General features: G+C 40.6%; 1 protein-coding gene across 1 annotated transcript in view; it reads left to right on the top strand.

Annotated features, from left to right (window-relative positions):
* Positions 1-6,110, top strand: part of NOS2 (nitric oxide synthase 2) — a 44,415-nt gene extending 38,305 nt beyond the window's left edge. The window contains exons 23-26 of the mRNA XM_075850819.1: positions 275-393; positions 2,114-2,262; positions 3,859-4,053; positions 5,424-6,110. Coding sequence (XP_075706934.1) covers positions 275-393; positions 2,114-2,262; positions 3,859-4,053; positions 5,424-5,522 — 562 coding nt within the window. The 3' untranslated portion in view covers positions 5,523-6,110. The remainder of the gene's footprint in view (positions 1-274; positions 394-2,113; positions 2,263-3,858; positions 4,054-5,423) is intronic.
* Positions 6,111-22,857: the final 16,747 nt, after the last annotated feature.

Below are 22,857 nucleotides of genomic sequence, written 5' to 3'. Positions count from 1 at the left end.
GGATTGTAACATAATATTTCATTTGTTTTTCTGGGAGGACGAGCAGTCATTATAATAAATGGATAAAATATCTACCATTGTAGTAGAATTGATTTGGTCAATGGAATTGTATCTTAAATGTTGATGTATAACGAATAAAAATAAACGAAATATTATTGCAAAATATACCATAAAAAGTTATATATGTAGTATGTAGAATTATATAAAAATCATCAGTATTACCTATTATATATAATTTATTTGTGGCTAATGTTAATATTTCTTTATTTTACAGCACAAACACATTTCATCTCCCAGGAAACCCATTATCACCATGCATTCTGATTGGCCCAGGAACTGGAATTTCTCCATTCAGAGCTTTCTGGCAGCAGAGACTGTATGAGATTGAGAAAGGTATGACAAACATGTATTGGCCTAAATGTATTACATAAGTACTACATGACCTGGTGCTTGAGTCCATTGTGTTAAAACTAAAGGTGTTGTCTGAGTGAACAACCCCCTTTCCAAGTGTCCAATAGGGCATTCTGATTTATTAGAAGGGGTCCTCATTCAGAACCCTCCTTTATCAACCAGAATGGAGAGATGCCGTAAAAAAGACCCAACGCCACAGACAACCCATGGATTTTTTGGGGAGCTGTGCAATGCGTGATTTCATCTGCTGCTTACCCTATTAATAACAGTTGATTGATGAGGGACCCGATGGCAGGACCCATTGCAATAAGCTTAGCACAGGGGGAAAACCCATTGGAGCAGAAATAGGCTATCTAATTCCCAATTGAAAATGTGAATGTATAATTGCGATCAAATTGTGTAGTTTCAGCTGCTGGATGCCACCATGACACCATATCTAAAACGTGAAAAGATTTATGCTGTTATAGGAGTTGGCCAGGATTACAAAACAGGATCTGCATTTTTCCTAGAAACAGCACCATGTCTTTCCATGGTCTCTGTCTAGATTAGCAGTTTAGACCTATTCACCTGAATGGGGATGAGCCCATAGACTACAATGACACTGTTTCAAGGAGAGAAAAAAAAAGAAAAAAACCCCCCAAAAAAAGAACACACTTGTTTTCTAATCCTGAACAACTCCTTTAACTACAATTGAACAGCCTGTGGGCTGATCCGGCAAGCAAGGTCTCAGATCTACTAAATTCAGTTGCATACGTGATTGGGAACTGCCACTCTCTGGGTCCCATTACCTTGCCAAATTGACCCTCAAGATTCAGGAATGGAGGCACATCGACACTGGAGAGCCATAAATAATCCATGACGAATAGCAGCAGGAAAACAAAAACAAATCCAATTTTGGGTTTCCATAGAAATTTAAAATGGCACTCTTTAATTCCCTGCTTATCTATCAATAGGCCAAGAACTGTCTATAGCAGTGTAGACTGTAAATGGAATTCAGAGTAAATCAGTCTGTTGTCTGCTAGTGGGTGGGCAGGGAAGTCACAGAGGATTTACAGACTTGGATTGCTACCAATGCTAATGTGAGCTATTCTAATAATATCATATTATGGAATTACTGTTTAAAGGGTTTAAGTGGGGACTGAAAAGTATTAGCAGTGTACTCACTGCAGTATGTGAGTACACTCGCTAATATACATTCCGGTCCCCCGTCGCACTGATTATGAGATTTTAATAGATTTTTATAGCACTGATGGCGGATCGGAAGTCTAGTTGCACAGTCTTCATTTATGGCGACACGACTCTCCGTCATGTGACCGGCCACGCTATACTCTATGTATTCGCTGTACTACTGCTTGTACATAGAGTACACTGGTGCCGGTCACATGACAAAGAGTCATGTCATCATAAAGGAAAACTGTGCAACAAGACTTCCGATCCGCCATCAGTGCTATAAAAATCTATTAAAATCTCATAATCAGCGTGACGGGGGAAGGGAATGTATATTAGCAGTGATACATACTGAAGGTAGTACAATGCTAATACTTTTTGGTACTTACATAACCCCTTTAAGCTATTCTGTAATATTTTCAGTAATATAACTTTAAAGCAGTGCTTCACTTTAAGGTATATATTCATTGTACTGTTTATCATAATTACTATAATCCAACATAGACCTTATAATGTTGTAAACTTGCAATTTTAGGTAAGAAATGTGGTTCCATGATATTGCTATCCGGCTGCCAGCAACCTCAAGTTGATGAAATCTATAAAGAAGAGAAGGCAGACATGAAAAGAAAAGGCGTTGTACAAGGTGTGTTCACAGCTTACTCCCGGCAGCCAGGAAAAACAAAGGTGAGAAATATTAGATAAATACACTGTGTCTTGCAAGCTTAATGTTAATACCATGCACAGTGCCATGCACTAAGTCTTCTTTGCTTTTTCATTTACATCACCTGGAAATAAACCAAGGTTTAAAACATTACCAGAACATTAAATGCTATGTGCACGTTTGAAATCGTTGTGTTTCTTTTTTAAATAAAAATGTCTATCAGTGTGATTGGTGCAACTTTCTAAATACTTTTTATTATATATTATTTTTAGAGATACAGCTGCTTTGTATCCTGTGTACAAAGTAACTGTATCTTGCGCTGAGACCAGAATCTGTCAGGTCAGCGGCACTGACGGGTTCAGTGACAGCGGGTCCTGGGTTTCTCTGACACACAGGATCCACCTGTTATCGATCACATCTAAGTTATGAATTTAGATGTGATCGGTAACAGTTTGATCCTTTGTGTCAAAGACACGCAGGACCTGCTATCACTGAACCCGTCAGTGTCACTGACCTGATGGATACAGGTTTCAGAGCTAGATACAGCTGCTCTGCATACAGGATACAAAGCAGCTGTATCTCAAAAAGTAAAAATTATTTTGAATAAAAAGTATTTAGAAAGTTGCACAAAACACACTGATACACATTTTTTACACAAGTTTTCAAAGATGTACATAGCCTTTAATGTGTAGCAATTATAAGTGTGGCCCATCATATGGTTTCCTAGGCATCTTGTCTGTCCAGTCTCTCAGCTGTCTCCCGCCATCACTTTTAAAGGGGTTGTCCGGTTTCAGCAAATGAATGTTATTTTTTGTAGAATATTAAGATGTACAATTATCCAATATATTTTCTGTATTAATTCCTCACGGTTTTTCAAGATCTCTGCTTGTTATTATTCAGTAGAAACATGTCTTGTTTACTTTCAGTGGATACAATTCTGTCCATGGTCATGTGATGGACACACAGGTGCTGGGATCGTTAGAAGACATAGCTCAGATACACATAAATGTAATGATCCCAGCACCTGTGTGTCCATCACACATGACCATGGACAGATTTTATCCATCAGAAGTAAACAATAAATGTTCCTACTGAATAAAAACAAGCAGAGAAAGTATATTGGAAAAATTTATAACTTAAATTAAACAAAAAATTACATTAATTTGATGAAACCGGACCCAAATCCTAGCCCCTAGTCAGGCCAAAGGACAAATCACTCATGGAAAAGGATTATCATAAGCTAAACTGTAGGTCATCAATAAAAAACAATCATAACATATAGAACATATACCAAGAAATACCAATGGCCTTGTCCCTTTGTATACAAGCATGTAAGCTCAGGACAGTGTAAATACCCCTATTAAATGAATTATGCAAAAGATATATATATATATATATATGTATATATATATATATATATATATATAAATATACGATCTTACTAATACTATCAAGGAAAGGGGTGCTTTATGTCTATGGCTCCATGAGGATCAGAGAACCCCATACGCATCGCCGTGAACCCGGATTTATCAGGGGCCCATTTCTTACAACTATATGAGAAAAAATATTTAAAAAATGATCATATTTATATAAATGATTCCTCTGCCTATTACCTACAGACATATGTTCAGCATATTTTGGAAAAGAGCCTTGAAGATGAACTGTTCAAGACACTTTTTAAAGAAGGCGGCCACGTGTATGTGTGTGGACATATAGAAATGGCCAGAGACGTGGCTACAACAATTAAACTGATTATTGCACGGAAGAAGGGGCTGAATGAGGAGAAGGTGGAACAATGTCTGGACCAGTTAAAGGTATATTACACATTAATCGGGGATTTATCATTCACTAACTGTGAGCCGCAAGCAAATATAGAAGGAATCATACTAATATTTATACTATCTATCTATTTATATACATTACACATCAGTATTGCCAACTATCATTGCAGTCTGAAAGGTACCAGTTGGACCCTTTAGTCACCTAGTCCAGGTCTTACATTATTTTTAATTTTATTAGTTGGAAGGTGGTGATGACTGCTGACATTTGGCCCAGCATCACACTCCCTTGTCTATAAGTATTTCTAATCAGATTGGAATATAATACGTTTTCTAGAAATTGTATGAAGACTGAGGCCAGAAAGAGGTGACTATTCTCTTGAACACATCAAGCCTCATGTATCAAAACTGTCTTGCAGTATAAGAAGCTTTTTGGCCCGACAGTCTTAGTATTTAAGGCCTTATATGCGTAAGGCTCTGTTCATTAACCTTGAAACCCCCGACGGCCCTATTAAAGTCAGTGGACAGGATTTGCTGGTATCTGTTTGAAAACAAATCCGGCATACAGATGTCATGGCTCTGTTATCTATACAGAAGCCATAACGCTAGTCTGAACAGAGCTTTACAGATTACTTAGGTCTCCCTCCTGCCTCAATCTTCATACTGTAAATAAAATTTGTAGGAAATGTATCAGTCTATTTTGAAAGACCTGTGGACAGATGAGTGTTATACTTGGCCAAATGAAAACAGTGATCACCACCTTCCAGCTAATAAACTATACACTGGATTATTAAATGAATACAATGTTCACCGGAGCTGGCGGAAAAATGGCTACACTATCTGATTCAATTAGATTTGGGCAGTTGTATTTTGGAACAGCCTTTTAAAAGGAAATCACATAAATCTTTACAAAAGTTGACCTTCTCTGCTTGTCCATGGAGTGTGATTATATCCAGGCTCGAAAAATATATTGATTCACAAATTTAAAGAGCCAACTGCAGAGTCTCTAACTGTCTTCTATTGTTTGTGACTATACATGTGTTCTGTTGTGTAATCATCACTGTAAACATTCAACATTACATGACCTAGTAATACATTTAATACAATCTGTACAGGTAGCACAATAGGCATATCGTCCTGCATGACAATACATTTTGGAATTAGTGGAAACCAAGGAAACTATAGACAAAGAACCAGACCCATCTATCCTGAAATGACCACTAAACCTAAACACACATGACATCAATGTGACGCTTATAGGACGTCTACCCAACATACACAAGCACTGTGTGAATAACCCTCCACTATTATGTGATACAAAGACAGTATAAAATACTTACTCTACAAGGAATATAAGTCTCGAAATGCTTATAGTATCTAACAATGACACTTATCTTATTTTACAGCATGAATTGCGTTATCATGAAGATATATTTGGGGCAACATATAAGCCACAGCAACCCCAGAATGGAATCTGTCTCCCTGAATCATCTGAATCGGTTTAAATCATCTTCGACAATTCAGAATTTTTCAATGTGAACCATGGTAACGTTTCTTCCACATTGTACACCAAAATATCATAAAGGCAAATTCCTTCCAGATTGTTTTGAAATAATGCATCTCCTGCATGGACAGTGCATGCCATGCGAAGCCAGAAGGGAAGAAATTAACTTTTATCAAAATGTTTTTATTTTTTTACCATTCAAGGAGGAATATAGGGTGAGCAATTTCACTATTTTCTATAAATATTATTGACCTTTGTGGCAGATTGCTTAAATCTATTATAAAATACTTCCCTTCTAATTGGAGCAAAAGAATTCCTAAAGATCCAGACGTGTCTCAGCAGCTGCAGATGATGAGTTTCCAATGGATCTTAACCAAACATGACTATCTCCTTTTCTTTTTTTTTTTTAAATACTATATTAATGCTCTAACATGAAACCTGGTAGTCCAATACCATGGCTGGAGAATATTTGGGAAAATCCTGATTTTTGCATTCACATGTATGTACAATGATTTGATATCAGTGCACTTGCAGTAAGTGTGTCGCTATTTTCATGTCTTGTGTTCTAACAAAATATACATTTATTTCGATTTGGTTTTATTTCTGTAATACATTGTACAAATATAGATTTTCCAGTTAGTAACACTAAATGTTATGATATTTATATCTATGTTTTATGATACTACGATGTTTTTTTGTAGTTATGATTTCAAAATTATTGTAGAGATTTTTATGTGTTGGAACAGTTTCGTCTTTCAGTTGTGGCTCTAGCGGCTCTGTCACTTGTTGCTTTTTTTGTTCAGATCATTTTGAAGAGCCAAAACGTGTACTTAAAATAATCTTAATACAGCAATGCTGTCAAAGTAATTTTGAATCGACCTCACATAATGTTAACATAATAAATATTAATGGGTTAAATTGGTTTTCTGATAAATGACTTTATGACAGATCAATCAGATTTGTTTATAGTTTATGCTAGTAGGGGTCTGGAAGATGGGACCATACGCGATTTGATATTTCCCCGAAATCTGAGGCAAAATTTAGCTGTGTAACATGTAGATTTTGTTATTGAATTTTGATACATAACAACCGGTGATATCTGCTCCAAATCTGAACAAATCTAAACCATGTTCTAAAACCCATGTGGATTTTTCCACTGCATGTGAATGGGTTCTCTAAATCCGCAATGAAAATATGCTACACAGCCAACCAAGGTTCTTGCACCTCATGTGAGTAGATGCCGTGACGGCGGGGGACCGGAAGTCTAGCTGCACAGTCTTCCTTCATGACGACATGACTCTTTGACATATGACCGGCCCCGCTCTACTTTATGTACTTGCTGAACAACTGCTACTGCTTATACATAGAGTACAGCGGGGTAGAACAGAGTACAGCGGGGCCAATCACATGAAGAATAGCCGTGTCATAGATTTTTTTTTTTTACGCCATACAACTCCCTAAATTGCCCTCAAATGTAATTTGTTCATTGGGAGAAAATTAAAGAATGAGATATACCCTACCCTATACACCCTATAGACACCAGCTTAAATTTACCCCTACCCCTTACCTTCACCCATCCTCTGGTTGGACTTGATGGACGTGTCTTTTTTTAACCATACTAACTATGTAACTATCTATTACTATGTAACTTTTGGCTCATGCACACTATTATGGGTCCATGTGGTGTACATCTAAAATTTGGTGGCCATAAAATGATATGTGCCTACACTGTACTTCTGTGTGTCCCCGATTTGATAAATTTTTTATGAAAATCTGCAGGAAGAAATACCTGTCAGTCCACATCCCATGCCATATTATGGTAAAGTGGAAAATAAGGTGCCTCGCAGAGGCATTATACATCACACCATATGGGTTCATAAGCATGAGGCCCAAATGGCTCATCCAATGATACAAAAAAAAATCCCAAAAGATATATATGTGCCTGTGGTTAATATTAAGGTACTATAGCGATATCTACATTTCTCTGTGTCTCTGTGTACCAAACTGGCTCTTGTTTGGTCATGATTGATTGAGATACATGGTTGGTAGCTGCCTGGCTGGACCAGGGGTTCAGCTAACAACCTCGTATTCATAGTTTGTGACTCGATATGACTTTTTAACCCAATTCTATATAATGTATCTGAATTTTATCAGAGCCTATATTAATATATTTAAATAATTATTTGTAATAATCATCAGTATGTGTTTTAAACAATATTCTTATTAATCTGTGTATAATATGCTTGTTTTAAAAAATGCATTTACTCTGTATGATAAATGTAAAATTAAATCAAACTGTATAATTCCTGCTTGAAATTACATTAGTTCTTTATTTATGTGTAATAAAATACAAACAATTCAACCATATTTAAGTGTACCTCGTATATGATTTGTAAATAAGTATTCAGTAAGGGTTACCTTGCTTTATGGCAGCTTTACTATTCTTTAGAAGCAGTATGGGAACCAATGGGACCAAGCGTACGGTCCGTTCAGGTTTCTGTAGTTCCTGCACAGTGTGTAGTACGGTCCCTATAAGGTCCTGCTGCAATATTTGTAAAATTAAGAAACATTCACTGATGTACTACAAGTGTATTGAAGAATTGACCAGCAAAGTCTTGGCTAATTATTTTTCTATTCCAAATTGCCAGTACACTTTAATAATAATAATAATAATAATAATACATATTTCATAGTGTGCTGTTTCTTTGCACACATGATGACCCTTTCTTCAATAAAGGATATTGACAATTACTGTATGGTATAGATATAGGGGAGATATATCAAAACTGGTGCAAAGGAAAGTGGAGTAGTTGACCATGGCAACCAATCAGATTGCTGCTTTCATTTTCCAAAAGGCCTCTGAAAAATGAGAGGTAGAATCTGATTAGTTGCCATGGGCAACTACTCCACTTTTCCATGGCACCAGTTTTGATATATCTCCACATAGAAAAGAATTTGTCATAGCTCATGAATGCTATCACAATGTGTTTGGGTTAGGAAAGGAGGTATACCTACTGCATTGGCTGAATTCAGAATAATCATCATAATGCATGAACACATGTATACAGCATTACTTTCTTTATTGGTTATCAATTATAAAAAGGTTGACTTGGCAATGCAATATATTTAAAATGTACCTATTGTTATTATACGGGATGCAGAGGTTGCAGTCGCACACTGACCCTGGTGTCATAGGGGGCACAACCACCTCTCTGCCGCATAAGGGGACTGTAAAGGATCTGCCAGACACAGCTTCTGTGTCGACGCCCGTGGTTAATCAGCCTGCATCTGTCCCTAGGTCTGATAGAGTGACTCGATCTGCTACCACTCAGGCTGGTAGGCTGAGGAGTGGGAGAACCTATCACAGCCTGGCCAGACGGTTCTAGCTCCCACCCTTGGTCTATTTATACCTTCATTTGCTGTCTGTCCTTTGCCTGTGATTCTTGTGTTTCCTGGCTCTGCTGTTCCTGCTAATACCATTGACCTTTGCTTCATATTGACCCTGCTTGACTGACTATTCTCCTGTTCTGCTTTTGTTACCGCGTACTCTCCAGGTTTGACTCGGCTCGTTCACTACTCTGTTGCTCACGGTGTTTCCGTGGGCAACTTCCCCTCTTCCCTTGCTTCTGTGTTACCTTGTCTGTTTTGTTTGTCGTTCACATAGTTAGCGTAGGGACCGTCGCCCAGTTGTAAGCCGTCGCCTAGGACGGACTGTGCAAGTAGGCAGGGACTGAGTGGCGGGTAGATTAGAGCTCACCTGTCCATCTCCCTACCCCAACATTACAGGGACACTTGTATTATACATGACACATGATAGTTAGGGACCCTGATACAAATTTTACATTGGGACTCAAAGAATCTCATTGAATGTTTAGAAATCTCCTAACTCACCAATAAATAAAAAAGTATACACAACATTTCTGACTTCACTATCCAATATACAGTATATAGACAAAAATATTGGGACACATTGAATTCAGGTGTTTCATTGAGTCCCATTGCCACAGGTGCATAAAATCCAGCACCTTGCCATGCAGTCGCCTTGACCAACATTTGTGAAAGAATGGGTCGTTGTAATGAACTCAATTAATTTGAGCGTGGTACTGTAATAATATTCCACCGTTGCAACAAGTCAGTTCATGAAATTTCTTCCCTTTCTAGATATTCCACGATCAACTGTGAGGTGTATTATTACAAAGGGGAAGTGTTTAGGAACAAGAGAAACTCAGCCACGAATTGGCAAACCACGTAAAGTTACAGAGCGGAGTTGCTGAGTGATGAGGTGCATAGTGCATAAAAGTTGCCATCGCGCTGCTGACTCAATAACTGCAGAGCTCCAAACATCCTCCAGCATTAACATCCGCACAAAAACCGTGCACAAGGAGCTTCTTTGCTTGGGTTTTTATGGCTGAGCAGCTGCATACAAGCCTTACATCTCCAAGCACAATACCAAGCGTCGGATGGAGGGGTGTAAAGCAGGCTGCCACTGGACTCTGGAGCAGTGGAAACGCGTTCTGTGCAGTGACGAATCTTGATTCTCTATCTGGCAGTCCGATGGACGAGTCTGGGTTTGGTGAATGCCAGAAGAAGTTTATCTGCCTCACTGCATTGTGCCAACTGGAAAGTTCGGTGGAGGAGGGATAATGGTATGGGGTTGTTTTTCAGGGGTTGGCCAAGCCCCTTAGTTCCTGTGAAGGGAAGTCTTAATGCTTCAGCATACCAAGACATTTTGGGCAATTGCAACTTTGTGTAAACAGTTTGGGGAAGGCCTTTTCTGTTCCAGCATGACTGTGTCCCAGTGCACAAAACAAGGTCCATCAAGACATGGTTGGTTGAGTTTGATGTGGAAGAACTTGACTGGGCCGCACTGAGCCCTGACCTGAACCCCATCAAACACTTTTGGGATGAACTAGAACGAAGATTACAAGCTAGACCCTCTTGTCCAACATTAAGTATCTGACCTCGCAAATCCTCTTCTGGATGAATGGGCAAAAATTCCCACAGACACACACCAAAATCTTTCCAGAAGAGTGGAATCAGTTTTAACTGCAAAGGGGGATTAGCTCCATAATAATGCCTATGGATTTGGAATAGGATGTCTTAAAATCCCCTTTAGGTGTAATGTGTAGGTGTCCTAATACTTTTGTCCATATAGAGTAGATATACACCTGCGTAAGGAGGGATTGGAATTTTGCTTTTGTAATGATAGGTACACAATAAGTCAGGGTAGGCAATGTTGGTGAGGCAGAAATCTACTGTAATAATACAGAAGGTTCTTCAGATCTACTGCTTCATACAGAAGAGAGTCAACCATGCGTAAGCCACAAACTCCACTTATAAAAGGTGCTCTCCATTCTTTAAAGGGGTTCTCTCACAATGACAATCCCTGTCCATAAACTCTATTTAGGCATATGAATGTTATAGATTGGGGTCCCTATATGCCAGAACAGAGTCCCTCTGCGGACCCGGCTCATTAATTTGAATGGCTAACATGTAATGCTACATTTGTATGTACAAATGAATGCCTGGACGTGGCTTTCCCAGTGAAAACATCTCATAGCTGGGGTAAGAAAAGCCAAACCCACAGCAATTCGCTGATCACTGTAACATCTTCTTTTAAAAAGATGTTGTCTACAGGATTTTTTAAGGATTTGTTCATACATTTTTTTAAATTGAAGCATCCTCATTGGTAATCTAAGCCATCACCGATCTTGTCAAGACCTGTCAGATATACTAGTACATCTTGATTCACTGGTTGCCTACCTAGGCTTTTTATTGGTATATTGGAGACACATACAGTATAATATTTTAGGGGCATAATATTACTAGTGTCTTACCCAGCACCACTTCTAAACACAGGGCGGACCTTACAGTGAATTTATTATAAGTTCATTGCCTGGACTAAATAAGCTCCAGACAACCTCTCAGTGTCATCCCTGAGGAAAAGTCTAGAAAACGCTCCCGCTTCCCCTTGCCAGCAGTTCTTTGCCACTCATTTCCCAAATATACTCATCAATCATGTTAATATTATGAAATACAGTTGGATCCAAAAGTATTTGGACAGCGGCACAATTTTCATCATTTAGCCTCTGTGCACCACCAGAATGGATATGAAACAAAGCAATCATACGTTGAAGTGCAGATTTTCAGCTTCAACCCAAGGAGTTTAATAAAAATATTACATTAAGCACCAGGAATTTCAGTCATCTTCTACGCAGTCCCTGCTCCCTCCTTATTGCATGACAAATTAAAGGGGTTGTCCCACTATTAAATGCTATTGCAATATAATTCAGCATTAAAATATAATTTGTTTTGTACTTTACCTTAACAGGTTCCAGCGGTCAGTGTCTCTGAAGTCCGAGGTATAGACTAATTACTGCGGCACTTCAGAGAATGTGCACGCGCGGTCGCGTGCACACAGCCCTGTGCCCTGGCTGTTGTTAACAGCCATGGGCACTGGGCAGAGTGTCAGGGGCCAATCTTTTGGTCCCTGGACATGTGATCGCTGTGACAACCAATCACAGCGATCACATGCATTTCTATGTAAAATACAGCGTGTACACAATCGCGTGCACACAGCCCTGTGCCCACGCTGTTACCAACAGCTCTGGGCACTGGGCAGAGTATCAGGGACAGCGATGACATTTGTTTTTATTTTGGAATTTCTGGCAGCAAATCTCCGGCCTTTTTTCTTCTCCTCACACATTGTTTCAGCGTGAGGAGAAGAAGAGACTCGAGAGAATTTCTGCCAGAAGAATACTGTGAAAAAAAATACAGTGTTACACTTCAATACACTCTTTGTATAGATAGATTTCGATCTATCTATACAATCTATCCATCTATCCATCCACCTTTCTATCTTTTATTATATTATATATATATATATATATATATATATATATATATATATATATATATATATATATATAATATAGCAATAGCAGTTTATTTTTTTATTAGTGGTAGTGTAGAGATTATATATACCGTATTTTCCGGACTATAAGGCGCACATAGAATGCTGAGAATTTCTCAGAAATAGAAAGTGCGCCTTATAATCCGGTGCGCCTTATATATGAACCCGACAGTAAAGAGAGGGGTTCATACAGGATCCTTTACCTCTATCGTGGGCGGCAGGGGTCGGCGGCGGCATACCACAGCACACACCATGCTCCTCCCCCCCGTGCGCCTAGGAATGAACTGAAAAAGTACGGTAAGGGTATGTGCACACACACTAATTACGTCCGTAATTGACGGACGTATTTCGGCCGCAAGTCCCGGACCGAACAGTGCAAGGAGCCGGGCTCCTAGCATCATACTTATGTACGATGCTAGAAGTCCCTGCCTCGCTGCAGGACAACTGTCCCGTACTGTAAACATGATTATACTACGGGACAGTTGTCCTGCAGCAAGGCAGGGACTCCTAGCGTCGTACATAAGTATGATGCTAGGAGCCCGGCTCCTTGCACTGTGTTCGGTCCGGGACTTGCGGCCGAAATACGTCCGTCAATTACGGACGTAATTAGTGTGTGTGCACATACCCTAAACGTTTTGATTTGCAATTACAGCTGAACCAGTTGCAAGTTATTGTTAAAAAGTGTAATAAATTTTGACTTGCAGTCTGAGCAATGGTTTATTTAACGGTAATGTGCTGCGCCTTATAATCCAGTGCGCCTTATATATGAAACATGATTGCTTATAAGGCGCTCATAGAAAGTGCGCCTTATAATCCGGTGCGCCTTATAGTCCGGAAAATACGGTATATATATATATAAAAAGTCCAAATACAATGTCAGCCGCACAGCCTTGTAAATCATAGGTGGGTGCCGACCTGCCTAGATCAGGGCTAACAGACCTGCTGTAGTAGAATCCAAAAATCAGGCAGCACTCCAAGGTATAAGCAAGGTAGAAAAAGGTGCTTTATTGGTCCATATACACACACGACGTTTCAGCTCAACACTTGAGAAAGGCTCCTGTGTTGAGCTGAAATGTCGTGTGTATATGGACCAATAAAGCACCTTTTTCTACCTTGCTTATACCTTGGAGTGCTGCCTGATTTTTGGATTATATATATATATATATATATATATATATATATATATATAGATCACATAAACACAACAAAAAGTTGAACAGCACATTCCAACTAAATGATACAAAATGTATGCAGGTGCAAGAACACCTGTGACTGCAGAAATACAGCAGACAAAAAATGGCGACAGCACCCTGCGAACACTAATGCCACCTAAACCACTAAATATAAATAAATATGCACTAAAGCTAAATCTACTTACAAATAGGGAGGTTCTTAGTGCACATTTTGATCAAAAAGTGTTAGCCCACCTGCCCTGGGTGATTTTAATCAGTTCAATGCTGGATCCTACCATCCCCAGGTATATATGTAGGCTTAGTCCCAGTTCTGGGTGTATGTGCAGCGTAGGTTCCCACCTTACAGAGGTCGCCTTGTCGTGGCAGGTGGGCTAACACTTTTTGATCAAAATGTGCACTAAGAACCTCCCTATTTGTAAGTAGATTTAGCTTTAGTGCATATTTATTTATATTTAGTGGTTTAGGTGGCATTAGTGTTCGCAGGGTGCTGTCGCCATTTTTTGTCTGCTATATATATATATATATATATATATAGAGAGAGAGAGAGAGAGAGAGAGAGAAAAATAGAGCGCAGTAACGGCACCAGGACTTCAAGATAGATGAAAGCAAAAGTGGATTTATTTCACCTCAACACAGCAACGTTTCGGTTCAACAGGAACCTTTCTCAAGCCATAATAAACTGAATAAAGTGTCAAGTATTTATAGGAGGAGCATACATCAATCGACAATAAAACAATTATATGTATAAATCCATCAAAACATGTACAAAATATATACCAGTATTGAATGAAAACATTCATAGAGTGCACATCACTTTTCCACTGTGAAATATATAAAAACAATACAATATACATGAAAAGTGTAGTAATAATTGCAAGGAACAAGGTAAATAAAGGCAATTTACGATAATTGGAAGCAGGCAGAAGCTAATTATATTATAGCACCAATGTACTCACTGTAAATCGTTCAATATGCAGAGAGATGAAAAGTGCGCCCGACACACACATGTGTGTGTCTAGTGCGCATGTCCCAAGATGGCGCCCACACCGGATATTAAATCCGGTGGAACGCATCAGACAGCAGGTCCCCACTGCGCACGCGCCACGACGGAGCTTGCGTTCCACCGTTCCTGCGCATGCGCCAGCCGGGAATTAGCTAAATAAAACCTATAGATATCTGAAAATAGCGTGATACCTAGAATTAGACCATAGTCCACACAATGCATTGGACTAAATTGTCCATCCATCAGAGATTGGATAGATATTGGACCACCTACACAAATAGGAAGGCTAGATAAAACAAATATATGTGCACAGATACCATGCTGTTGATGTAACATGCAGCCCCCTAGTGGTAGATAAATAAATCCATATGTCATGATGTCTCAATATGATGAGACTGTAGTCACCAATGGGACAACTGCGAATATTATATTAAAGGGAAAATTTACACTCCTATCAAGGATATCAGATATTCCCAATACATATCATGGCAGAGAAAGACACATCCGCCAAAATAACACAACATGGGTGAATATCAACGCTGAGCCCATATTTAAATGGAGACATAAACTGACATTTATTAAAAATACCAGGGAGGAAATACAGACATCAACAGCATTGGAGCTATATGGTCCGAATAAACAATACTTTTAGATTATAATTGAATTAGCTATCACCTTAGAACTCTGCTAATGTATATTCCAAAGTGTAACATTGGCGCTTTTAAAGAGAGGAAGACTTCTGCCGCTTTCCAATGTCTCTCAAAATTGCTTACCAGTACCAGAGGCAGGTCGACTCCAGCACGGGGGATACGGCAATATCAGACCAGAAAGAAAAACCCCCAGATCTAGTGGTGAATATTTCGTCATGTATACTAACCGATTCACAGGTCAAAGTGCTTAATCGTGGCCTATCTTTTTGTCCAAATAACCCTATAGATTGGTTTAGATTAAATCTAGATCTTGAATGTTTTTTTAGATCATTGAGACTTAAAGCGTATTTTTCTGAACAGTCTCAACCTGCTAATCAGTGGCGTAACTACCGCGGTAGCAGCAGTAGCGGCTTCTACGGGGCCCGGGGCTTGAGGGGGCCCGGTGGCGCCGCTAGCAGCCGTTATGGCTACTACAGCGGTAGCGTCGCTACTGTGGGGCCCGCGACGCCGAGCCTTACACAGGCCCTCTCATGCCTGTAGGTGTCGCTAGCACAGGAGGGGGCCCCAGTGCTAGCGGCAGCCAAATACATGTATTCGCACTGAATGGCCGGGCATGTTCCGTGCCTGACCATCCAGTGCCTTACAATGACACTGATTGGCTAGCGGCGCGATGACATCATCGCGCCGCTTCCATGCTTAGAAGGTGCTGATTGGCGGGGCAAGTCATTCTGCCCCGCCAATCAGCGTCATTGGAGGACGCTCGTTCAGCTCCTGCAGACATGCTCAGAAGAGAGCATGTCTGCATCGCCAGTGAACAGCGTGGGAACCGGAGAATGTGAGTATGTCAAGTTTTTGTTTTTTTCCCCTCATAAAAATGTGAATGGCATTATCTATAGTGGGGGGGGGGGGTCATCTTTATGTGGGCTATTATATATAGGGTTCTATATGTGGGGCAGTAGCTACAGGGGGGTCTATATGTGGGGCAGTAGCTACAGGGGGGGTCTATATGTGGGGGTGTGGGCCACTATATACAGGGGGCTCTATATGTGGGCCATTATATACAGGGGGCTCTATATGTGGGCCACTATATACAGGGGGGGTCTATATGTGGGCCACTATATACAGGGGGGTCTATATGTGGGCCACTATATACAGGGGTGGGTTACCTGTGGGGCACTAGCAACAGGGTGGCTATATGTAGTGCACAGTCTACAGGGGTGGGCTATATGTGGGACACTATATACAGGGGGAGCTATATGTGAGACACTATGTACAGAGGTGGGCTATACGTGGAGCAAGAACTATAGGGGAAGCTATATGTAGGGCAGCACCGTGGCTCAGTGGTTAGCACTATTGCCTTGCAGCTCTGGAGTCCATATGTGGGCACTATCTATAGGGGCTTCTATGTAGGTCACTATCTACAGGGGCCACGTTGTGTGTTTGTGACAGTTATATTTAGATGTGTTGAGAATTTTAACTTTGTTTACAGGTGCAGAAATGTTTTAAAAGTGAGAAGCTGAAGACATCTGAACGGAAAACTGCAGAAATGGGTCATGCCCGGGAGAAATCCATCATAGATGTCTGAACCGGAGGGAGAAGAAAAGAACTAGAATCTGAGACGTCACCGGTGAGTCACTTAATGTAAATGTTTATTCTGCCTCTAATCAGTAATGTAGTCACTGTATGATCTGCAGCGAGATGATGGTGATAGGATTTTTTTTGTGAAACCGCATCTCCCAGCATATCCTTATCATTGTTCAGGCCATGCTGGGAGCTGTAGTTTTACGCCGTACAAACCTATACGCAGTGGCGTAACTACCGCTATAGCAGCCGTAGCGACTTCTACAGGGCCTGCAGCATGAGGGGGCCCGTGCCACCCGCCGGCACGGCCCCCTCCCATGGCAGCAGGCTCCGCTAGCAGCCGCTATGGCTGCTACAGCACGACGCCACTGAAGGGGTTGTTCCTACATAAGACATGTATCCCCTAATCACAGGATAGGGGATACATGTGTGATCGCTGGCAGCGATGAGGAGAACGGGGGACCGAAAGTCCCCCCTAAGTTCTCCATGACAAACCTCGGACTTCCGGGGTCTGTGTCGGCAGCTCCGTAGAAATGAATGGAGCGCCGGTCGCGCTTGTGCGCATGCGTGACTAGCGCTCCTTTCATTTTTATTGAACTGCGCAGACGCCGGAAGTCCGAGGTTAGTCATGGAGAACTTCGGGGGACTTTCGGTCCCCCATTCTCCTTATCGCTGCCAGCGATCACACATGTATCCCCTATCCTGTGGATAGGGGATGCATGTCTTTTGTAGGACAAACTATAGGCCGTTTTTTTTTGGGGGGGGGGGGGGTACATTGCGTTATCTACAGAGGGGTTCTGTATGGCATTTTCTAAAGGGGGGGCTGTATGGCATTCTCTATAGGGGGGACTGTATGGCGTTATCTACAGGGGGGCTGTATGGCGTTATCTACAGAGGGGGTCTGTATGGCGTTATCTACAGGGGGGCTGTATGGCGTTATCTGCAGGGGGCTGTGTATGGTGCTATCTATAGGGGGGCGCTGTGTGGTGGAATCTATAGGGAGGCACTATCTACAAAGGGGGGGGGGTTGCGTGATACCCAGCAGAGGGGGGGCCCTAGTCAAAAGTTTGCTATGGGGCCCAGTCTTTCCTAGTTACGCCCCTGCTGCTAATGATATCTCTATGACTTCAGCTAGTGAGATGCTCCATCTTAGGGATTATGGGTTATTTAATAAGAGCAAATTTCAACCTCCCCAAAATATCCATGCTGTTGAAATGTATATTTTACTTGTTAGAGAACAGATAAATTCTTTGAGGAAAGTGCAGAGTGGTCAGTTTACTCAGAGAAATTTGACACACACAGAAAATATGGCGCTTAAAGAATTGATAGATAACAGGGATCTTACTATCAAACCGGCAGATAAGGGGGTGCCATAGTTGTTATGGACACCTCCCTTTATCTGGAAGAAATGACAAGACAACTGAATGATAGTAATGTCTATGCTGTTCTTTTGGGTGATCCTAAGTTCACGTATTTACGTGAGTTGGATACCCTGATCAGCAATGCATTCAAGAGCAAAATCATTGACAGAAATTTATAAGATTTTTTACAGGTGAAATTCCCTGTGACCCCTGTTCTTTATTTACTGCCTAAAATTAACAAGGACCCCATTCGGCCCCCTGGACATCCTATTGCACAGGGAGTGATTCCCTATTTGTCCCAGTAGCAACATTTTTGGATAAAATTCTTAGGCAGTTTGCCATTGGTGCGGACTCCTACATCAGGGACACCTCGGACTTCCTGGTCAGGATTCAGGATCTGGTGATCCCTGACCGGTCGGTTCTGGTTACCCTTGATGTGGGTAGTCTGTATACCTCAATCACCCATCAGGAGGGTATTGATGCCTCGCTTTTCTATCAATACTGGTATATATTTTGTACATGTTTTGATGGATTTATACATATAATTGTTTTATTGTCGATTGATGTATGCTCCTCCTATAAATACTTGACACTTTATTCAGTTTATTATGGCTTGAGAAAGGTTCCTGTTGAACCGAAACGTTGCTGTGTTGAGGTGAAATAAATCCACTTTTGCTTTCATCTATCTTGAAGTCCTGGTGCCGTTCCTGCGCTCTATTTTTCTCTCTCTCTATATATATATATATATAATCCAAAAATCAGGCAGCACTCCAAGGTATAAGCAAGGTAGAAAAAGGTGCTTTATTGGTCCATATACACACGACATTTCAGCTCAACACAGGAGCCTTTCTCAAGTGTTGAGCTGAAACGTCGTGTGTATATGGACCAATAAAGCACCTTTTTCTACCTTAGTGCTGCCTGATTTTTGGATTCTACTACAGCAGGTCTGTTAGCCCTGATCTAGGCAGGTCGGCACCCACCTATGATTTACAAGGCTGTGCGGCTGACATTGTATTTGGACTTTTTATATATATATATATATATATATATATATATATATATATATATATATATACAGAAACAAAAAAGGTTCCAGCAGCACCGGTTAAAGAATGTGGGTGCAGGCCTCAGGGAGCAGACCAAAAACTCTCAATATCAACAGCGATCAAAAAAGTAGGCAGCACACCATCGGATTTAGTGAAAAAGAGGGTACTTTATTAACCCTAAGTGCGACGTTTCAGCTCTATCCACTAGAGCCTTTCTCTAGTGGATAGAGCTGAAACGTCGCACTTAGGGTTAATAAAGTACCCTCTTTTTCACTAAATCCGATGGTGTGCTGCCTACTTTTTTGATCGCTATATATATATATATATATATATATATATAATCTCTACACTACCACTAATAAAAAAATAAACTGCTATTGCTATATTATATATATATAATATAATAAAAGATAGAAAGGTGGATGGATAGATGGATAGATTGTATAGATAGATCGAAATCTATCTATGCAAAGAGTGTATTGAAGTGTAACACTGTATTTTTTTTCACAGTATTCTTGATTCACCCCCAGGTAACGAGCACATGGCCTGATTTGTTGAATTATTGGAGTGCTGTGTTCATCTACCCTGGACTGTATATATATATATATATATATATATATATATATATATATATATATATATACACCAGTTAGTTTGTGTGTTTATAAAAAGAAAAAAAAAGTTTGTTTAGTTAGTGTAGGTGACGTTATGGCGAGGAAAGAAAAAAAGAAGTACTATGCACACCAATATGGAATTATTTATCCAAATAAATAATTCCATATTGGTGTGCATAGTACTTCTTTTCTCTACTGGATCGGGTTGGGCCCCTACTCATGCACCCACACCATTACCTAGTGCTATCAGAACCTTGTAACTAAGTTATGGCGAGGAAGTTCTTTAGCGCTGAGGAGGCATACGCCATGCTGTGGTCTGAGTCTCAGACCGCATCAGAGATGGCGTCCGAGATGGAACCTGTTTTAGGTAGTGACGATGACAGTGTCACTTCAGGTTCATCTTCAGGGGACGTTGTCCCTGATGCAGTTGGAACTGCAGAACATGAAAGCGCAGGGCCTAGTAGCGCTGTAGCACGGGACAGCCTGGTCCCTCCAGTTCAGGCTCTTGTATGGGCACCTGCTTCATCTTTTGGGCCTAGAATCCACGGATTTACTGCCACTCCTGGCATAACTGTGGACAATACAAATTTTGTCCAAATGGATTACTTCCATTTATTTATTACAGGTTACCTCCTAAATATGATTATCCACGAAACTAATTTATATGCCGCTCAGTATATAAGGCAGAAACCTTCATCCACCCATGCCATAGATTGGACGCCCACCAATTTGCTGGAATTAAAATAATTTTTGGGGCTCACCCTAAGTATGGGTATTGTCAAAAAGTCCTCCATAAGATCATACTGTTCAACAAGACCCGCCCAAGCCACCCCAGTATATTCTGCAGTAATGCCCAGGTCTTGTTATGAGACAATAATGAGGTTCCTCCATTTCAATGACAACGCACAGGCCCCCCCAAGTACCGATGCAAACCGGGATCGGTTGTTCAAAATAAGACCACTAATAAATTCCCTCAATAATTTATTTCTGCAACTCTACACCCCTGAGCAGAATGTAAGTGTGGACGAATCCCTCCTCAACTTTCATGGCAGATTTGGCTTTCGCCAATATCTACCTTCCAAAAGGGCAAGATATGGCGTTAAGCTTTACAAATTGTGTGAAAGCGGGTCAGGATATACCACCGCCTTCAGGATTTATGAAGGGCGGGACCGCACAATAAATGTTCCTGGATGCCCCCCTGATCTTTCCACTAGCAGTAAGATCGTGCGGGAGATAATGCAGCCTCTGCTTCGCATGGTAAAGGGGGACTCCTGTGCTTATGCATCTGAGGAATTGCTGGCGGTCAAGGACAGGGATCGCAAAGATGTGTATGTGCTAAGCACGATTCATACCGCAAGAACAGTGGCAGTGAGGGAAAGAGGGGCAACATCGGACAAGCACAAACCAGTGAGCGTGTCCGAATATAACAAGTACATGGGGGGGGGGGTGGATTTAAATGACCAGGTTTTACAGCCCTATTTAGTAAAACGCAAAACAAAAACCTGGTACAAAAAAGTGGCCATTTATCTGTTACAGGTGGCCATCCACAACTCATTTGTGCTCTACAAAAAAAACAGAGGCAGAGACACATACTTGGATTTCCAGGAGAAAATGATTGAAGGCCTCATTTTTGATGTTCAGGACACCAGAGAATGCCCCCAGTCTGAGGATGTCACGCGACTGACTGATTGACACTTCATCAGTCGGATTCCCCCAACACCAACCAGAAGCAACCCGCAGAAAAAGTGCCGCGTCTGCAGAAAAGATGGGCACCGCAAAGATTCACGATATTTCTGTCCCTCATGTCCCTCGTAACCAGGCCTGTGCATTGAGCCATGTTTTAAAAAATACCACACTGTTCTGAATTATTAGATTTTAGTTAATTAGTTGAAAATATATTTGCCCTACATTACGTTTTTATTTTCCCCATGATTTTACTCCAAGGGTGAGGGAGGGAATGGGTGGGAGGTGGATGTCATGTTTGCATATTTTCTAAAGTTCATCTGCTGGAGTGTTGCATTTGCATAAACCTGCAATTTCTGATTTTAGAAAACCCCAAAAATAAATTCCCATTATACCCCTAGATGAATATTTTGGGATTTCTGCTTCAAGAGCAGATATTTTGGAAGTGTTATAGAAACTCTGTTGAGTTTTGTAAAACCAGTTTGAAAAAAGGCGATTTGTGAAACAAGCTTCTTATATCGTCTGCCCTCCTACATCTCTATGTGATAAATAAGGTACACATATTTGGTATCCCCATGCACAGGAGAAGTGGCAGAATGTGAAAGGAGATGAATTTTGTCTGTGGTCTATACCGTGTGTGAAAAATGCTAGCATAAACTGACGAATTTGTATAAAAAATTGCTAATTTTATTTTGTTTCATCTTATTCAAGAAACTTTCAGAAGAAAACTGGACTGTCTAAAAATATGATAAACCCCTTGAAGGAAACCTTGTGGGGTCTACTTGTGTGAATGAAGTCATTTATGGGGTGATTCTAATGTTTCAGCAGCATTACGCCCCCAGAAAACAGTATGCGGCTATAAAATCAAATGCAAAATTCCTGGACCGAAAAGCCTCCTTTTATGCCAAGCCCTGGCACATGCCCGCACAGTGAATAAGGCACACATATTTGGTATCCCCATGCACGGGAGAAGTGGAAGAATGTGAAAGGAGATGAATTTTGTCCGTGGTCTATACTGTGTGTGAAAAATGCTAGCATAAACTGACGCAATTGCTAAATTCTTGAATTTTTTTCCAATTTTGCTCACTTTAGAGAAAAAAAATAAAAATTATGTATACTGACAAATGCCACTAAAACAAAGCCCTATCTGTCCTTTAAAAAGAGTGTAAAATTCAAAGATGAACTTTATTCACCTGCAGAATTATAGTCATCTAAAGAAGCGCGTAGCAAAATTGTGAAATTTGCTCTGGTCATTTAGCTGTAAAACAGCCTAGTCCTTAACCGGTTAAGTT

Source organism: Rhinoderma darwinii, chromosome 2, assembly GCF_050947455.1.
Source record: "Rhinoderma darwinii isolate aRhiDar2 chromosome 2, aRhiDar2.hap1, whole genome shotgun sequence".
Classification (NCBI taxonomy): Eukaryota; Metazoa; Chordata; class Amphibia; order Anura; family Rhinodermatidae; genus Rhinoderma; species Rhinoderma darwinii.
The sequence above is the reverse complement of the archived record's forward strand: the minus strand, read 5'-3'. Positions and strand labels throughout refer to the sequence as shown.